Source organism: Thamnophis elegans, chromosome 1, assembly GCF_009769535.1.
Source record: "Thamnophis elegans isolate rThaEle1 chromosome 1, rThaEle1.pri, whole genome shotgun sequence".
Taxonomy (NCBI): Eukaryota; Metazoa; Chordata; class Lepidosauria; order Squamata; family Colubridae; genus Thamnophis; species Thamnophis elegans.
Window position 1 is genome coordinate 117,565,551 of NC_045541.1, and position 19,063 is coordinate 117,584,613.

The 19,063-nt window shown below is 40.2% G+C and overlaps 1 protein-coding gene across 2 annotated transcripts in view; it reads right to left on the reverse strand.

The window, feature by feature from the left end:
* The window catches only part of ITPKA (inositol-trisphosphate 3-kinase A), a 56,577-nt gene extending 40,886 nt beyond the window's left edge, over positions 1-15,691 (reverse strand). Inside the window, exon 1 of one of the 2 annotated variants that reach the window (XM_032229351.1) lies at positions 14,911-15,691. In XM_032229351.1, coding sequence (XP_032085242.1) covers positions 14,911-15,363 — 453 coding nt within the window. In that variant the 5' untranslated portion in view covers positions 15,364-15,691. The remainder of the gene's footprint in view (positions 1-14,910) is intronic. The other variant, XM_032229344.1, reaches the window with a different exon arrangement.
* Between the last annotated feature and the right edge of the window lie 3,372 nt (positions 15,692-19,063).

Below are 19,063 nucleotides of genomic sequence, written 5' to 3' on the forward strand. Positions count from 1 at the left end.
CGCAATTACAAAACATTTATTATGAACTGGAGCTCAGAGGGACACACATACCCCCAACCATTTTTTGGATAGATCATGTTACTCCGAAGCTACACTCAGAGAACAACAACCAGTCAGGACCTCTTCTCTCTACTTAAAGAGATGCTGAAGTACTATATACTTCCACCCCCTTGCCCCGAGAAATAACTAGGTCCAAACTTTTTGCAAGGAGAGCCAGATTTGGTGAGGTGAAAATGTGTGGGGCCGACCATTCAGCCTGACATTCTTTGAACCATTAACATTAAATGCAAATGAACTATTTTATGAAAGACTAAACAAATAACTCAGGTGGGGAGAAGAGGCTGCAGACCGCTCAAAATTTGAAAACGGGCTGCAATTGGCCCCCGGGCTGGACTTTGGGCATGCCTGAACTAGGTAAATCTTTGGCAACTGGTTTCCAGGATATATATTCTGCATTTACTGGAAACAGGATCCAAATTGTTAAATATCACAGAGCATTTGGGTGATAACTAGTCAGAACTTGGCAGTTTCGTTGTGGCAAAGATCTCTGACTTCGGGACTGTAATGCTTAGCCTACTAAGATACCCACCATAAATTGCTGGCTAAGGAGCCTCTGCAATAATGATCAATACCCCAGTTCAAATGCACAACAAATTTAAAAATGCCCATCTGTCCAAAAATTCTTCTCACAAGGCAATTGTGAGAATGAGTAAAACAGGAACTGCTGCTGTGCACCTTGCTGAGCTATATAATTAAATCAGAATTTATTTTACATATCTTGGATATGCCTTTTTAAAAAAATAATGAGCTATGAAGTTAACATTCTGATCAGTAGACAAACGTGAACCCAAATCCAAGCATAAACTCTATTCAAAAAAAAATCTGTGAATTCTGGACTCTGCACCCTGGCTCAAATCCATCTCCAGGAAGATTCTTTGGCAAAACATCAGAGTGTTCCTTAATTAAACTCAGCAACATCATTTCAAAATAAGTTACAAATGCTGTTCTTGTATGCTTTATTTTATTAAGCAGCTTGCCTCTAAAGGAATATCGAACAAGCCAGTATAACAATGTTAGGCATCTTTTGAATAAGCCAGAAGTTGGTTCTTTAAAGAAGAGTGGTTCACCCTGCTTCCTTTTTTGTACAATTTACCTCTGATTAAAATTGTAGTCCAGTAGTTTCTGAAGTACCTAGGCTGCATATTTTAAAAAGTTAAATTGAACACTTTGGATATTCATAATAAGTTTTCAAATTACTTCAATATATTTAGGCTGAGATAATAGCATGAATAAGTATTTTTCCTTTCCACTTTTTTAATGACAAGTATTCATGACCTGTCTTTACTCTTTTTCAGCTTACCACATTGTGGCAAATTCTAGGGTAATCCTTTATGTCATATCTAGATGCAATAAAATATATTTAGAGCACTGTGGTATTCTTTATACATTATATTCCAGAACTGTTCAGAAGCCAATTAATAACGCAACATTAAAAATCCATACATCTTTTAATAGTTAAAGCCATTCAGCAGCACAGCACACTATGTTGGTCTTGTTATATTCGGGCCTTTTCCGATGTAAGATTGAGATTGTCTTGGCAACGTTTCGGCGAGGTCTCACTCGCCATCTTCAGCCCAAAACCCAGCCTAAAGATGGTGAGTGAGACCTCGCCGAAACGTTGTCAAGACAATCTCTATCTTACATGGGAAAAGACCCGAATACAAGACCAGCATATATATATATTTTCAATAACAGACTATTTAGTCAGATCCTAATCTCATTATTACTAAGCTATTTTTATCTCATTCTTTCATGTCAAGCTTTTGCAAAAGTTACTTACAAAACAGAGTATAACATTGAATATTTAATATTATTAAAACTATCAATAAATCTACATCAGATTAAAATTAATAAGCTAGTAACAGTAATAGAAATTAATGAAATATTTGACAAAAAGGAGAACCATAAGATTGCACCTGAGGGGAAGACAAGAAGTAACAGATAGAAGTTTAACAAAAAGAGATCAACCTAGAATTAAGGGCAAACTTTCTGTCAGTTAGAAAAATTAATTAGTGGAATAGCTTTCCTCCAGAAGTTGGGGGTGCTTCAAGACTGGAAGTTTTTAAGAAGAGAATAGACAGCCATTTCTCTGGCATAGTGTAGGGTCTCCTGCTTAGATAGGGGGTTGTACTAGAAGACATCCAAGGTCTCTTCCAACTCTATTATTTTGTATTCTGTATTCTATTACTGCAGGGAAGTGGGAATCGCAAAGGCTTTGGGTTTATTGTGTTATTACTAATACAACATATTATGTATTAGTTAATCTCGTGCTTAATTCCAAATGAATACAGGTTTTATTTTCTTGCACAATTTACGGTAATTCATGGAAAATATACTTTAAACTAAAATCCAGTTGACACTTATCCATAGGTAAAACTCAGTGGGATTTACTTATGATTAGACACAACTAGATATGTGTAGTTATGAGTAAAAAAAAATGCTCTTAGACCTGTTTTTATTCAACAAAATAAAATACAGTATCCTAAACATAGAACTCTTCTTTCCAAAGAGCTGTTATCTCCCAAATTTGTAACACAGTAGGAACCCATCAAGGTTTCCTGGCCTGCTCTCTGATGCCAAATGCCAGGCTCGAAGAAAACAAATTTCCAAAATGCGTAAGGGATGATATAGATAAGGGATGAAGAACATCCCACATCCCATTCCTTTTTTCAACTGCAGATATGTGAACTCAGAGGGGAAAAAAAACTCTTGTAATAAGTGAGGCAATAGGAATGTTAATCATGCTATTGAAAGGATTCACTCAGCGTTATTGGTTTTTTTAAAAAGGAGTGGGATGTAATAGGACAGCTTTTTTACAGCAGATGGCAGACCTGGCAATCTTAGATGACTCAAAAAAAAATAGCTAAACAGGTTTAGATCTGGGTAAGATCTGTAAGGAAGACTACCAAAAACACCCAAGATTGCAGATTACACAGAACTGTTGAAAAGCATGCTGAGAAAGCCATACAGACCAGGAACTAAGTTCATTTTAAGAAATCCTTTACAGTAGGTTTTTTTTTAATGGAAGACCACAAAAAGGGATTAGATCCGTGATGGCGAACCAATGGCATGCATGCCCGAAGTGGCACATGGAGCTATGTCGTCTGCATATGTGCGGCATCGCCTATTCCTTTTCTGAGTTTCTGGCGCTCATTCTCATGCAAGGATCAGCTGGCCTTCGTGTGTGCAGCAGTGCCAGAAACTGGAAGAACTGGTCTTCCGTTTTCCAGTGTGAACATGTGTGCTAACCAGCTGATCATCGCACGTGAATGCGCGGTAGTAACCTAAAGTCTAGCTGGCCGGTGCACCTGCCAGAAACCGGAAGTGCATTTTCCAACGTGCACATGCCCCCTGGGCAGCTCCTCTTCCGGGTTGCGTCCCAGACAAGCAGATGCGCTAAGAATGCACACACTCCCTTTTCGGCACTTGGTGCTGAAAAGGTTCGCCATCACTGGTATAGATGTAAGGGCACTATCCTGCTCATTTTCAGAGCATGCTGGTTTCAATATGGGATGAGAAATACAGCCTTTACATTCAGCAGCCACTGACACAAATACACTTCGCCTTTTTATATTATACTACTCCATTACCAGGATCTGGATTTTTTTAAATGGCTATGTTTGTTCTGAGTATGACAATAGAGGTCTGCCACCTAAGTGTTGCCCCAATACAAAATTAAAATAATGTCCCAAAATTAAACATAATCAGGTTATCTTTAAATGTTATATTGTTACTAGCATGAAATCACAATTGTTTTCTTAGAAACATTGGGCCTCTGAATAATTAGTGTTCTAAATTAAATCTACAAACTGAACAGGACTGAATAGTTCATGGAAATAATGGATTCATCTCATAGCTGTCTTAGTCTTTCTAAGTCTAAGTTTCTTAGTCTTCTTTTTTCCCCCAAGAGTTCTCTGAGAAAATTCATTAAAAACAAGTCCTAAAGGCACACCCTAAAGTTTACTTCTGCCAACTTATCTATTGGGTTCCACCCCTGCTCCAACGTATCTTATGGGAAGGGAGCAGAAATATCCTGAATGGCTCAGTAACAACCTTCAAGCAAATGAAGCTTGCTAAAGCATGTTCAGATGTTTCCACTAATGGTGGGAATAGAACTGTTAAATTCTGTACCTCCAGTTTTTAAGATGTAATAAACTGAAAATGATAGCTCCTATACTCCTCCCTGCAAATGTTTTTATAAAATAAAAATAACATTTCTTAGCCTCGCATTGCAAGCGAAGGCTTAGGTGACAGCTAATCAAATCCAGAATGAATCACATATGACTCTTTCTCTGGGGAAAGGAAATTCAGCACTATAAAATCCCAAATTATGTGACTAAAAACTATCTTCGATTGTTTTGTTTTTTTAATTCAGCCCTGATTTCAGTTTTCCCCTCTTCAATACAGCACAGAAAGAATGTGTTTCCCTTCAAACCTGGCTAGGTTTCGGTGAGATTGAGAAGTGATTCATTCTTTAAACAAGTATCACTCCATTTCAGGGAAATTAAATTGTTCACTGTTTAAAGCTCTTAATAGTTGTTTCCTCAATTAGACAATGAAGTCATGGCATTTCCGTATTTAATTGTCATTATAAAATAATCAGGAATAATACTTTGCATTTATACAGATCTCTTGATCAAGCAAGCTTTGAGGACAAACATTAACTAATTTGGAGCAACTTCCCCAAAATAATTTCAAATGGGAAATTGTTAAGAACGGTTTCAGATGTTATAAATAAATAAGGTGTTTTTTTTTGTTCAGAGTGTATAGCATGGAGTCTCATACATGCTGAGCAAGTGGGTCACTGAGATCAAGAAACTGTGCAAGTTTGGCATTAACAGAACTTAGTCCTGTTCCCCTCCTCCTGTTTTCCCATCCCACTCTCAGCATCTTAAGTCTTGTATACCAAACAAACAAGAGATAAGCAAGACCGCACTGCAGTCAGGAAGAAGAAATACATACCACAGATATTGTAATTACCAGGCCTGGCTCAAGATATCTATCTAAGACAGCATGTCCCTGCATTTTCTATTAACATAGTGATCACCAGTTATCCTGTATTTCCTGTCTTAGGTTTGTTAGATGCACAGGTACAGGAAATGCACAGGGGAATTATAATTGAACTACTCTTTTGGCATAGATGGATGAGGCTTGATCTTTATTCTCCTTGGCTTTGTGTCCTGAAATAATACCTCCTGTTGATCAATATTTGTGGCTTTTTGCTGTTGTTGTTACTTGCCATAATACAAAGTGTATTATGTACACACTGTACAGAATTGCACACAAAGTCACACAAAGTACCGCTTTTGAAGAGGAAAGGCTGGATGGGAAATGGGAAGAGACAGTATTCTTCTCCTAAAGGCAACTTTCATAGCCACTCTTACAAAATATTTTTCTCAATGAAAATTAAAGGAAAGCATTTTATTCAATGACACTATATCTCCCAAAGAAAGACACGAGGAGAAACGAACAGAAGAACCACCAAGAGTTGAAACCCTATCCCCTCATCCCAATTCAACAGATCTCCCAATTCAATTGTTATATTTTTACATACATACATACATACATACATACATGCATATCTCTCACATTGATATACAGGTAATCTTCAACTTAGAACAGCTTGCTTAGTGACCATTCAAAGTTAAAACAGCACTGAAAAAAAGTGGCTTATGACCATTTTTCACATTTCTGACTGTTTCAGCATCCCTGTAATCACATGATTTACATTTGGGTGCTTGCCAACTGACTCACATTTATGACGGTTGAGTGTCATTTGATTACCTTTTGCAACCTTCTGACAAGCAAAGTCAATGGGGAAACCATTTTTACTTAACAACCATGTTACTAGTTCAACAACTGCAGTGATTCACTTAACAAATGTGACAAGAAAAGTCATAAAATGGGGCAGAACTCATTTAATAAATTTCTCGGCAACATAAAAGTTGGGATCAATTCTGGTCATTAAGTTGAGGACTACCTGTATCATATTGTGGCATTATTTATTCCATTGAGGTTTGCATAAACACAAGACATAAGCTATTGTTTTTTTAAAAAACCACACTGGTTAGATTCCCAAAACATGCCAAAGAAAATCATACTACAATCTGGGAATGTATTCATGTTGAAATGACAAACAAAATGTAGAATTGCAAAAATGAGAAAAATAGTCATTCCTCAATGTGGTTACTCGAACATATAACAGAGGCTCCATATAGGTAAATATGCAAATATTGGGCAGAAATAGCACATCTCAGAAACTAAGTATAATATGCTTTCTCAAACATAAACATGCCATAATGCAAATGAACCAAGTTTATTTTTTTAATAGATCAATCTACTCAACATGATTAACCCTCCACACACCCCATGTGTTCCAACTAATATTCCTAGAATTTCCAACAACTAATAGCTAATTCTGGGAGTTTTAGTCATTGGAAGATGAAAGGTTTGGGAAGACACCCTATGCCTTATAAACAGGCTTCACCACATTATGTTAACCAAAAGACACAATACTGTGCAAAATTATACTGGTTCCTCCTCCCAGTTTAATTCTGTCTGGCTGCTGCCTCCAAGATCTTTGTTCTTTGAAGTATTTCCATCAAAAGGATTTCTTTCACACTTACTTTGAACATCACATGATAAACTTAATAAGACTGGCAAATAAAACATAAACTGGGTTCATTCAAGTTAGTTGAAATTACAGGAGTAAAATCCAACACATTTTGAGGTTACAAAACTGAGGAATGTCGATAGTTAAACTTTGGCAGCATGTCCAACAATCTGGTTTGTTTTTGATTACACTAAAAACAAATCACAAGCAGAAGGTCACAAATGACTTGTTGAGTATATCATGTTTCATATATATGAACACCACCACCCCCATTCACACTTCTTATTTTTAAACTGATTACTTTTAAATGAAGCAACCTTGGACTTTATCATTTATTCTTACCTTTTTTTAAAAATGAAAAATTGAGCATTCTTTGAAGCAAAACACTGACGCAGTGTTTATGCGCAGTGTTAACATATTCCAATGTTTATGGGATTGAAAGCATTGTTGTAAATAAAGTTTACACTACAGAGGAACACTGCATTCATTTTAAATGGAAAGAATGTAAAATAATAATAAAATGGCAGATGACACATTAATTATTCTGGTTTCTAATCCTTTTTGTTTTGTATGGAATAGGTTTTTTGTGAGAAAAAGCAATATGAAAGAACCACAGATACCGAAATAGAATCTATGTTAACATAATTCCAATGGAGAAAATATAGAGTAAAATAGTTCTCAGGTAGCAAGTCAAAACTAGAAAGAACCATCTAGATCAAAAGGATACTGAGCCTAATACAACCTCCCTCTCCCCAAATATATTCTGAAATCACAAAATGAGAAATGTGCATTACACAAGAGAGAATAATAAGAGTTCAGAGATATTTCTGTCAATCCAGCGTGAAAAGTCAGATCCTTACTCACCACTTAAAAATCCATTAGAAACCTTTCTCTGAAATTCCAATTTAAAATATACAGATTGTGCATGTTTAGTTTATGTAATCTGCTTCTGTTTCTGAACTGAAATGACTGGTACTTTTAGTTCACAGTTTTGAAGTGTGGGTGCTATAATTTCAGGCAGTATAAGAAAGATGGAAACAGATAAAATGGAAAAAAAATCTGAGAAGTACTGCAAAATTCCTTTTTCATCAGGGCAACCAAAGCACAATACAAATCAGCTTAAGGATTTCTCTAGTTAACAGTAGCCAGGTTTGGCATACATAATTTTAGTTTAGGGAACATCAATCAGAGGTGGTATTCAGCCAGTTCTGACAGGTTCTGGAGAAATGGTAGCGGAAATTTTGAGTAGTTTGAAGAACCAGCAAATAGGTTGGCCCTACCTCGCTGTCTCCCAGCCTCCCAACTGATCTTCTTTTGCTGCCCTGCACAGGAGAATAGAGCTGAAAGCAGGTTAGTGGGGTGGGGAGGGAATGGGGATGTTGCAGTATCCTTCCCCTGCCATGCCCACAAAGCCACACCATGCCCACAAAGCCACGCCCACAGATCCAGTAGTAAAAAAAATTGAATCCCACCACTGATCAATACCAAAGAACATAATCACAATTTTGCAGTGGCTTTGCCTCCTGTGACCACTACTTCAGGACTGATCTCCCCAAGCTCAAAGAATCCCATCTAATAGTATGTAAGAATCTTTTTTAAGACTAATAAATATCAGCTTATGTGAAAGCTTCCCTCTTTTCCTATTCTTGAAAAAACGAAATGTATCTTATTGGTTGTGTGGTAGTTTTTTAAAGTTTTTTAAAAAAATTTAAAAACAGATAACTGTTTTCTGACATAGCGTGTCATCCATTTTTAATCCAGTCATAAGTGTGAAAAATGGGCATAAGTCACTTTTTTCAGTGCCCTTGTAACTTTGAACAGTCACTAAAAAAACTGTTGTAAGTCGAGGACTCTCTGTATCTCAGTAAAGACCCATTTTACCCATTTAGTGATAAACACTGCAAGTAGATTGTTACCTGATGAATCTGCATAGCCAAACAGAAGAAAAAGAATGGGCAATGAGTTATTGTACTTATTGGGCAACTGATTGCCTCAATGAGAAAGAGAAAGAGAAAGAGAGAGAGAGAGAGAGAGAGAGAGCCTTTTTATTGTCTCCTTTGAATTGTTTATAAATATTGTTTATTTGTATGTGTCAATTAATGGCTGATTTGCTGAACACTAAGTTTCTAGGAATTCTCTGCTGTTTTTTGAATGTGGCTTGGTCTGAGATGCTTAGTTTCCCAACAGAGAACCTGTGAGCATTCTAGACCAATCCTACAGAAAGCAAACAATCAGAGAGCATCAAGGACTCCACTATTCAAACTCATTCTCGCTTTGCATGGTCCCACCTGCCAATCACAGCAACTTTATTATTGGTTTTTATACTATTCAAAAGTAGTTTGATGAGGGACACAACTAATTCTAATTTAGAATTAGAAAACCAGCATTTACTTCCACTTTTCAATTGTCACAACTTACAATCATAGTGGGCAGGCCTCACTATTGCTGTAAGCAGGGGTGGGCTGCTGGGGGTTCGCAGGAGTTCGGGAGAACCTGTAGCTAAGATTTTGTGCAGTTTGGGGAACCCCCAAATCCCACTCCTGGCTGGCCCTGCCCACCAAGCCCCACCCAGGAGTCCCCATACAGCCTGTTTTAGATGCAGATAAGTGCAGGGCGCACACAGAGGCTTGGGAGGGCGAAAAACAGGCCTACCAGAAGTTCTGGAAGTCTGGAAACAGGCCCATTTCTGGCCTCCAGAGGGCCTCCAGAGCCTGGGGAGGCAGTTTTCACCCTCCTGGAGGTTTGAGGAAAGCCTCCGGAGCCCTGGGAGGGCAAAAACACAGACACATCTGCTGTGGTGCAGGAGGCTGACTAGACCATGCCCACTATGGCCACACCCAACCAGCAACTGGGCAGAGAACCCCTTGCTAAATTTTTTGAAGCCCACCCCTGGTTGTAAATCAAGGATGACCTATAAAAGGTGGCCCAGGCTTATTCTAATTCAACCCTGAGAGTATTTCAGTAGCTTGTGAGCTTCTATTAGCATATATCAGGTCATCTCTCCTTGGCAAAACAATGGCAAACTCCCTCTCCCTGTAGCAGGTAAGAGAATTCGCTAAAGTAAACAGATTTCAATCTATTATAATAAACACATTAAATGACTTCCATGAAAACTATGACTAACAGCTTGCTCTTCTTTTAAAAATTGACTTTATATGTAAGACCACCTGCTTAACTGCAGAACAGATTTGTGAAGAACATATTATTGCCAAAATGGGTAAAACACATGGGCTAATCTTTCCAGCCCTTCCAAACAAGTCACACTCCCGGTATGAAGCATTTTAAAAACTATTATCTTAAGACAAAAACTTTGGGCACTAGAATACCAGCCAAACAAGAAATTGTTAAGTGCATTCTAATTTAATAGTAATACTATATCAGATTCCAAAGGCAAATCAAAAGGCTGTAAAAATTCAAATAATGACAGAGTTACAAAATGGCTGGCAGCTGTTGTTATAAAAGATTTATAAACTCCTACCTCTTTTTATATCTAGAAACATAACTCAGTTTCTAACCCTTGAATCGGTATTTTTTAAGAGTGGCAATTTTAAACTGTATAGAGTTCAACTCTTAGAAAGGGACATGATGGCTGGGGAATTCTGGGAGTTGAAAACCATATAGTTTAAAGTTGTCAATCTTGGGATGCACCACCCTAGATATACGAAATAAATTTTCAAAGGAAGAAGTACATTACATAACAACGAACGCTGAAACTCATACACTGGATTTGCACTCCTAAAACAACTACTAATTTCAGACTGGAAATTATCAATGTATGAACATTGTTGTATTAATGTATTGTTTATTATTAGAGGTTTTGCCAACCATTAATTCAATTAAGTTGAACACACTGCTTTTAGTCATGCGTGAGAGTAGAATTCTAATTTGGATGTAAGGTTGGTTCTGTAGAGAAACATAAGGAATTACCTGAGGTAATAATGCTCTGTATTAACTTTATGAACCAGTGTTTTCATATATTAAATAGAAGTCTGCCCAATTATTTTCAAAGCTTTGTTAAATCAATGCCTTTTCTCAACTTCTGAGGAGTCAGCACAATATCAACATTTGCATCTTTGTTCCCCTTCCATTCCTGTTGATTATTTATCTTAAATATTTCTATGGAGGAAAGGAGCTGTGTGAAATTTTGCTCCCATCTATAGATCTGAGTTGTGTAAGCATCATCTGAAGTGCTCCCTTCTGCACTTTGTAACTCCTCGTTCCTGATTCGCAGGAGACTTATTTATTTATTTTATTTATTTGTCAACATGCACAAGTTAACAGGTATTAGTATAGACATGGACATTTTCACATGAGAGTGGTACAAATAGATGGATATAAATAAGTATAACACATAAAATGAGTACGTACCAATGGGGACAGTAAGACAGGGACAGTAGGCACGTTGGTACGCTTATGCACGCCCCCTTAGGGACCTCTTAGGAATGGGGTAAGGTTCATGGGTAAAGATGTGGGGGTCTGACGAACTAACAAAGGAATCATGTAGAGTGTTCCAGCCATTGACCACTCTGTTGCTCAAGTCATATTTTCTGCAGTTGAGTTTGGAGCGGTTTACTTTGACTTTGTATCTATTGTTTGTCCATGTATTATTGCGGTTGAACTATAAATAAATGTTTGTGTGTGTCTGTGTGTGTGTGTGTGTGTGTGTCTGTGTGTGTGTGTGTGTGTGTGTGTCTGTGTGTGTGTCTAGATAGATAGATAGATAGATAGATAGGTAGGTAGGTAGGTAGGTAGGTAGGTAGGTAGGTAGGCAGGCAGGCAGGCAGGCAGGCAGGCAGGCAGGCAGGCAGGCAGGCAGGCAGGCAGGCAGGCAGGCAGGCAGGCAGACAGGTAGATAGGTAGATAGAGAGTGAGTTTTACCATTTATTGTTATGTTCATGCCCTTCAAATCGAGTTAGGAAGCTTGATTTAAAGAATAACTTTTTAAATTAACCAATTCAATCCATTCCTACTGCACCTTTAGTAAGAATACAAGCCTACCTTAAAGAAATGTTATAAGGATTTCGACACTCGGGATTTGAGTTTGGGCAAAACAGGAAACTGAAGTTAATTAGCTCAGGAAGGATTCAGGCATTGTGTGCCAAAAGGGGAATGGAAAGGGTCCGTATGAAAAGGAAGACAATGTGGAGCTGGACAACCATAGCTAAGCCCTGGCAGCAGTCCTTGAGACTGTGACATTTGGGGAAAGCATGCACTGAAAGAGCTGCCAGACTCAGCTAGGATTATCCCATTCACATGCTATGTCTCTCAAACATGGCCCATGGGGATCAGAATTGGTTATATGGAAGGCATAACGTAAACTAAAATGCCCTCAGACATCACCAGCCTAGAGATTTAGATTCAGTTCTAAAAGAGAGCTTTGGAATATATATGGACACAACTGTAGCTTAAAGAAGTTGACTTTTTTCTCCCAAACCCATGCACTTGCCTGTTGCTTGATCCTGAGAAAAAAAGGACAGTTGTATTAAGAAGCTGCAAACAGAGGTTGCATTAATATAGACTTCAAAGCTGCTTTTTTGAAACTGAACCTGAACCCTCTGAACAGCCTTAATTCCTGCAGTCTCAAATCTTACTAGGTTTTTCCTCCCTCCCAAAAAATGCTGCTAGCAGACAAGTTTTCTTAAGAGCATTATAGCCTTCCTCTTGTTTTCATCTCCAAAGCTGAAAGAATACTTTAAAGAAATACTAAAAGCTGGCCTTCTCGGGTTCATAAAGTTTATGCCAAATGCTTCATATTTTTAGGAAACAATTATAGACGTTCTTGGCTCAGCTTTGCAAAAGATCCTGTAATCAGTTCTTAAAGTTGTTATGCAAACAATGACAACTCTTGAAGAGTCACTGTGTTTATCATCTGTTTCCATTATTAAAATAATTCTTTGTTTTTGATTATCTTACACAAGGGGAAGGACACATTTTTAAATACCTAGCTGATAAAAAGTCTGAACTGAATTGACATTAAACCAACCGTTCAGGCTTTGAGGTTTTGGAGCTGTTGCCCCTGTGATGCTCTTGGAGTAGCTCGTGAAAAGGCTGGCCACATCTCCTGCATATCTCCTGCAATCGGTTAATGATCAGGGTTGCATTATTGAACAGGCAAATAAATTCCTCCCTAAAGTCTGTGATTAAAAAGTGTTGTATAACTGGCCATTTTCCTTTCAGATTTTCCAGTTACAAGGAGCTCTTCTCAGAGACCATGATTTCCAAAATAGCATTTCCATGCTGAAGAAAGTATATTATTTTTCTTCATGTTAATTTTAAAGCAATATTTATGTGTAATGTACTATACTGTGTGTGTATAGAGGTGTATTAAGTGAGGCATCAAGACCTCTACATTTCCCAATGATCTAGAGCAAGGTTTCCCAAACGCCCATGGGGTGACGCAGACAGAATCCAAAGATCCTTTTAGTTGTTCATTGATGCAATATATCTACTTTTCCTAAAACACTAGTTACAAGTGATCAGTATGGTGTGGAAGACTCTCAAAAACTATTTAATTTTTGTTTTTATTTTAAAAATAGATTTTCATTCTATTGTTTATATTGTTCATTTGTGTTCATTTTGATGTTTGGGTTTTTAGGGGAGGTCTGTACATTAAGTCTGTACTAAAGAGAATAAGAAAAAAAGTTGTGAAACCTCTTAATAGGGATAAGGAGAAAAGAAGTTACTGGGCGGTTCATGGTTATCACTGTGATTTCTTATTTATACATTCAGTTTCTAAGACCACAACTTCTAGAAGATATTACTTTTAGGCGTATTTCACATCTTAAAATTCCTAACATTTACTAGACATCCAGCTTATTTTCTTGCTGCAACTGAAGAAAGAAACGAGAATGTACGACTGAAGACAGAAATTAGAATGACTCATTAGTCCAATCAAGTTGTGATTTAGGAGAGCAAATGTACACACACACACACACACACACACACACAGAGGGTTTCAAACTCAAAAATTTTGGAGGTTGGTACCAGACTGTTTCAGATCAGCCATAGTTTGAAGAACAAACAGCTGGACCACTTTTCTTTCTCTGCATTTTGGACTAAGCAAAATCTGAATGAGCAAGTAGAAAAAGGTTTCTTCCTCTCCCCCCATTCCCCGGAGAATTGCCAGAGCTGCATAATCAGCACCCATCTTCCCAACATCTTCCCTCCCTCAATCCACTGTCACCAACATCCCAGCGTGATAGAATGATACATCACGTCAGCCTGTCTGCCACCCTTCCCCCAGTAGCTTCTCTGTCTCTGAAGAGAATGTTAATGGTTCTTGGCTATTTCTTGCTCCCCCTTTAAACCTTCTCTCTGAAACAAACACATTTTGTTCTAGGTACAGAACAAAAAGCATCCAAAACATCAAGTTTTGGCTTGCACATACACTCCCTGAACCTAAGTATTTCAGATATGGGACCCTTCAAAACCAAAATCCCTAGTTTTTGTTTTTTTTAGCACTCAATACCTGCTATTTATATTAGCAGGGTAAACCTCTGTACTCCATTAAGAGCTTCAGGCAGAGAACAGTTGCTCAATGTTGAGTTATACACACAAAAGAAGAAGAAAGCAGCAGGGATTGTCCATGCAAACTGTTTCTAAGAGGAAAAGGCTTACCACAATAGACAGTATTGTCAATCAAATTGTCCGTCCACTCCACAAATGCTGTGTCCACCAGAGTCCCCTTTGAAACCATCTGCTTTGCATACTTTGACGTTTAGGGAAACTGGTTTCCCTAAGCAGTTGACATATAAAGAGTGAAACATCTGACAACTACAGGTGTGGTATTTCCCCTTGAGTCAACACACTGTTCCACACAGAGAGGAAACCTTGCATTCAAATGTATCACACTTCTAGGTAATCTTTCTCCTACTTAGAATCTACGTGCCATTTCTTTCAAAACACCTATTCGTTGATTTCAACTGCGATCATAGGCGCAGCTTCTCCGAAGGGAGATCCCCCCCCCTTCCCTTCAAACTGCCCGGGGAAAGGCCTTTCTTTGGCATTAAGGCAATCGCGCGCTCCCAGTTTGCAAAAGCCCAGGAAGGAAAAACGCCCAGCCAGCCCTCGATTAACCAGGTTAGTATTTCAGTAATCCCGAATCCACTCGACTAACTCTTCCAAGGGCTTCCAAAAAGCCGTTGCCGGCAAGCCGGGCAAAGCCTCAGTCTTAAGGCAGAAGAAGCCCCGCTCCCGGCAGCGGTCTCTCTCCCGGCTCTTCCCTGGCCGTCGGGTACCTGGTGCGTCTCCTCGCCGTGCTCCAAGTGAACGATCCCTTGGCTCCTGCCTTCCGTGTCGCTCAGCAGGTCATCCTCGGAGTCCTCGAAGAGCGACGACGAGCCCGTGGAGGAGAGCGACGACGTCGAGAGCCGCCTGGAGGACTGCAGCAGGTGCAGCGAGCTGTCCGTGGTCAGCCAGGCGCCGTTGGGCTCCGTCGAGGGCAGCATGGCAGGGCTGCGCTGCGCCTCTCCGCCGTCCTCCTCCGAAGTTACCGTCAGCTGCGGGATCACCGCTTGCAGCACCCCGTTGCGGGGCCGGCAGCTCTTCCGGGCAGGCTCCGGCAGCTGCCGGCTGGCCATCGCGCAGCGAGCCTCGAAAAGCGAGCACAGCTCTCCCACGCTCAGCTGCCTCCTCCGGCCCAGCTCCGGGCTGCTCCCGCCGCTCCCGTCCTGGGCTTCTCGGGGTTCCATAAAGGAAGGCGAAGGCGCTAGCGATGCCGGCACCGCGGAGGGTGCAGGGGGCCGGGCCGTCCAGGCGGAGAGTCCGGGGCAGCGGAGAGCTTCGGCGACTGCTCCTCCTGGCACCTCGGCGCCGGGAAGCACGCGACTGAAGAGGGCTCGGGCTGCCGCTGCATGGCCGGCCTGCGCCCCGTCAGGCCGATCCCGCCGTGCTCTGACTCATCCCTGGGAAAGTGCCCGAGTTGCTTCACCGCCCCTCAGCCCTGACCCATATGGGTAGATGGCGCGGCTGCCCCACGCTGCTCTCGGGCGGATCAACGCAACCGGGAGAAAGGAGGAGTCTGGAATGTGCGTAAAGGAGGGCCCGCCCGCCCCGCTTTCCCTCCCACACGGAGCCTTTGCTCTGTTTGTTTTGAGGTAGCGTCGCCTCTGCTGCCTTCGCCTCTCCTTTTTTTTTTTTTTTTTTTTTGGTTTCTCTTTCAAAGAAACCTGGAAAATTCTCGCCAAATTCAGCCGGTTACAAAAAGAAAAAAAAAGGAGAAGCGCCACCGTGGCAAGCCGCAGACCTGCCAGGGAAGCAAGTTTCTCTCGGCTAATGCAACTGCTTGGCCCCTCCTTCCCTCTGGGCTCCTGGACGGTGCAAAATACGGCTGGTTTCCCTCGCGTGTTGGCCCCGTCTCGCCAACGGCGTCCCACAAGCGTCTGTGGAGATTCTCGGTCACCCAGGCAGAGCCTGTCCCAAAGGTGCTTTTTTTTTTTCCAGAGACAACAGGACTTTCTTCTTGTTGTTTTTTCTTTGAAGACTTCTCATCAAAGAAACTTCTTCGGCTTTGATTAGATGGTGGGGAACGGAAGGATTCTTCGACAAAGGACTTTTTCTTGCAAATCTTCAGAATTAACTAACCCAGAAAATCAACTCTTGATTACACATATTGCCTTATGGGTGAAATATACGATGGAACAGATAGACCAAATCAAATGCTGACTTATCTATCGAAAAGTGGTGCAGCCTAGCTAGAGCTGTAACTAACTCAAACATCTTAAGATGTGTGGCTTCTCATCCAAGCAGGTTCTTCAGCTCCAACTGGATGGTGGGTGTGGAGCCTTTGAAGGCACTACTACATTTGCACTACTCAGGTGACCCTGAGGACACAGACAAACTTCCAAGGGGCATCAATGACTATCTAAAAAGAATACAAATGACCAGCTCTCTGCAAGGAATATAAATCCTTCCATTGCACACCATCCAGTCAGAGCTGAAGAAGCTGCTTGGATGAGAAGTGAAATGTCTTCAAAGGAAAAAAATAAAAGTCCAGTTGCCTCTGGAAAAAGCACCTTTTGTCCTCCCACAAGGTGGTTTTGCAAATGCAAGATGGAAAGGAACCTCAAGATGCAGTTATACGAAGCGAATGAGTCATAGTCGCTGTCCCTTAACCAATTCAAGTAGCCCATCCCACCGTGGCACTTGAGTTATTTACGGTAAAACTTAAGAGCTCTATTTCGTTTGGTGCTTTGCAGACAGTGCTGATTTAACTCCCCAATTACCTTAGAAAAGCTGCCTTAGCTGTGGATGTAGATAAAATGATGCCTTGTTTTCTTCAGTGCAGGTTGTTAGTGTTGATCTTATTTTAATTAAAAATACTAAAAGAATAATTTCATTTTCATTTGTTCTTCCTTTCCTCCTCCCCAGTAGTGATGCTTTATTTTTAATTTGGCCAAAACTTTAAGAAGCCCCTTGATAGGAAGAGGTTTATTGATGAAAGAGGAAAGCAGAAATTCTATATAAAAAGGTTTGCAATCAATAGCAAAAGGTTAAATACAATTATCATAATCAGCAACTGGAGTTTTTCCACCTTTCTCTCAACAACTCAGAATATCTAAAGCCAACGTAATATGTACAGGACTTAATTTAATAATATTGATTTAATAAAATGAGGCCATTCAATTTGAAATTAACCTTCAGAAATGCTAACCCTGACCTGTCAAGCATGGGACTGCCTCTATAGATAGAGTAGCTTTTGCCTTATCCTCCTCACTCACTCCAAATTATTACAAAATTTGCAGGTCAGGAATTGACAACTGTAATCTACAAGATCAATTTTTTCTCCTTTTGAAGGGTTTCCTGTGGTTTCCAGCACAACTTTGTTTCCAACAACTATCATCACTACCTCCTAGTAATATATTTCACACCTCCAAAGCAGAGCAAAAAACCCATTATTTGAAATGTTCTTCACACGTAACAGCTACACCTGTTCTTTTCCCTTCCTCAGACATAAGCAGGAAGAATCATAGGTGGGTTAATAAGTCCAAATACTCTAGTCCAGCCCAAGCAACCAATTCAGTTAACAAGCACAAAGCGTATTACAGTACAGTCCTAAATATCCCTACTTTTCTTTGGAATTACAGTAACTATTCTGCAATCAGTTATATAATCAAAACAGGTTACTGGGGAGTCACTGCATATTGGTGAGACCAGCTCCTAGAAAGAGTTTTGGAAATTGGTCCTCTCTAGGCATCCTTTGTCCATTGTCCTTGGTGCCTGTGAGGTTTCTTTGCTTTCCAAGGACTGGACATATCGCAGCATAGCAAATTTGTACACAGTGATTTGTTGTAACACACACCTTCCCCAACAACATGTCTATGGAGCTTCTCAGTCATCCAGGTCATGGTTGTACCAAATGTGCTTTTTCAAGAGGCAACTGTACTTTCTGGTTTTTCTTTCAAGACATTTCACTTCTCATCCAAGAAGCTTCTTCGGCTTTGAAGAAGCTGCTGCTTCTCCCAATGCTGAAGAAGAGCTGAAGAAGCTTTGTGGATAAGAAGTAAAATGTCTTCAAAGAAAAACCAGAAAGTCCAGTTGCCTCTTGAAAAAGCACCTTTGGGTTCCCCAACAACAGGCTATTGCTCTGGGTCAAATCCACCTTTTTACGCTTTGCAAGGTGATTTTGCCATATAATTGTGTCTTTTAATACTCGGTCCTTTATGCTTAGCCTTTTAATGCTCAGTTCAACCTTTGTCTTTTTCCAGAAGTTGCTGCACTAGTTAAGATGATGTGCTGCTTCAGCGTGATTGTTCCTTTTCTATTTGCTGTTGAGCTCTAATCCAAGCTCCAGCAGGACTCCCAACAGGTTATGTTGCTCACCTTAGCTTGTGGTCCTGGCGGCTGAATGATAGTCCTCTTGCTTGTTAGCAATAGCTGCCATTCTCCACACACACTCTCCTTTTATCACTGTTTCCTCTACACCTGTTTCCACTGCCTTATAGTTGCTGCTGTAAGCTAAAGGCTGGGTGGATGAGGCTGCCTCTGGATGCCTGCACATCCTTGAAAACACCAGAGTGGGGTTCAATTATCACAGGCAACTGGAATGCCAGTTCGGATGTTTGTGAGTAAAGTCATGAGTAAATATATGTATGAAAGAGGGAAGTGGGAGTGGGAACTGTTTCTGCCTGACTGCAGCTGCTATTCCAAATTGTAGACAGTAACCTCAACTTTACTCCCTCACAGTGCCGAGATGCAACTCAGCTTTACAATTACACGGTATCTGAAGTGCCCAATGGAAGATTACAAGTGTACTTTTGAAATAACACTTTAGCAACTCTATGATTCAAAGAGACTAATGGCAAAGGAAGGCAATTCCTTATTTGACAGAAGTAGACAAAAAAAGCCCACATTATACATATATCACATCCAAGCTTATCTCTTTAAACATCA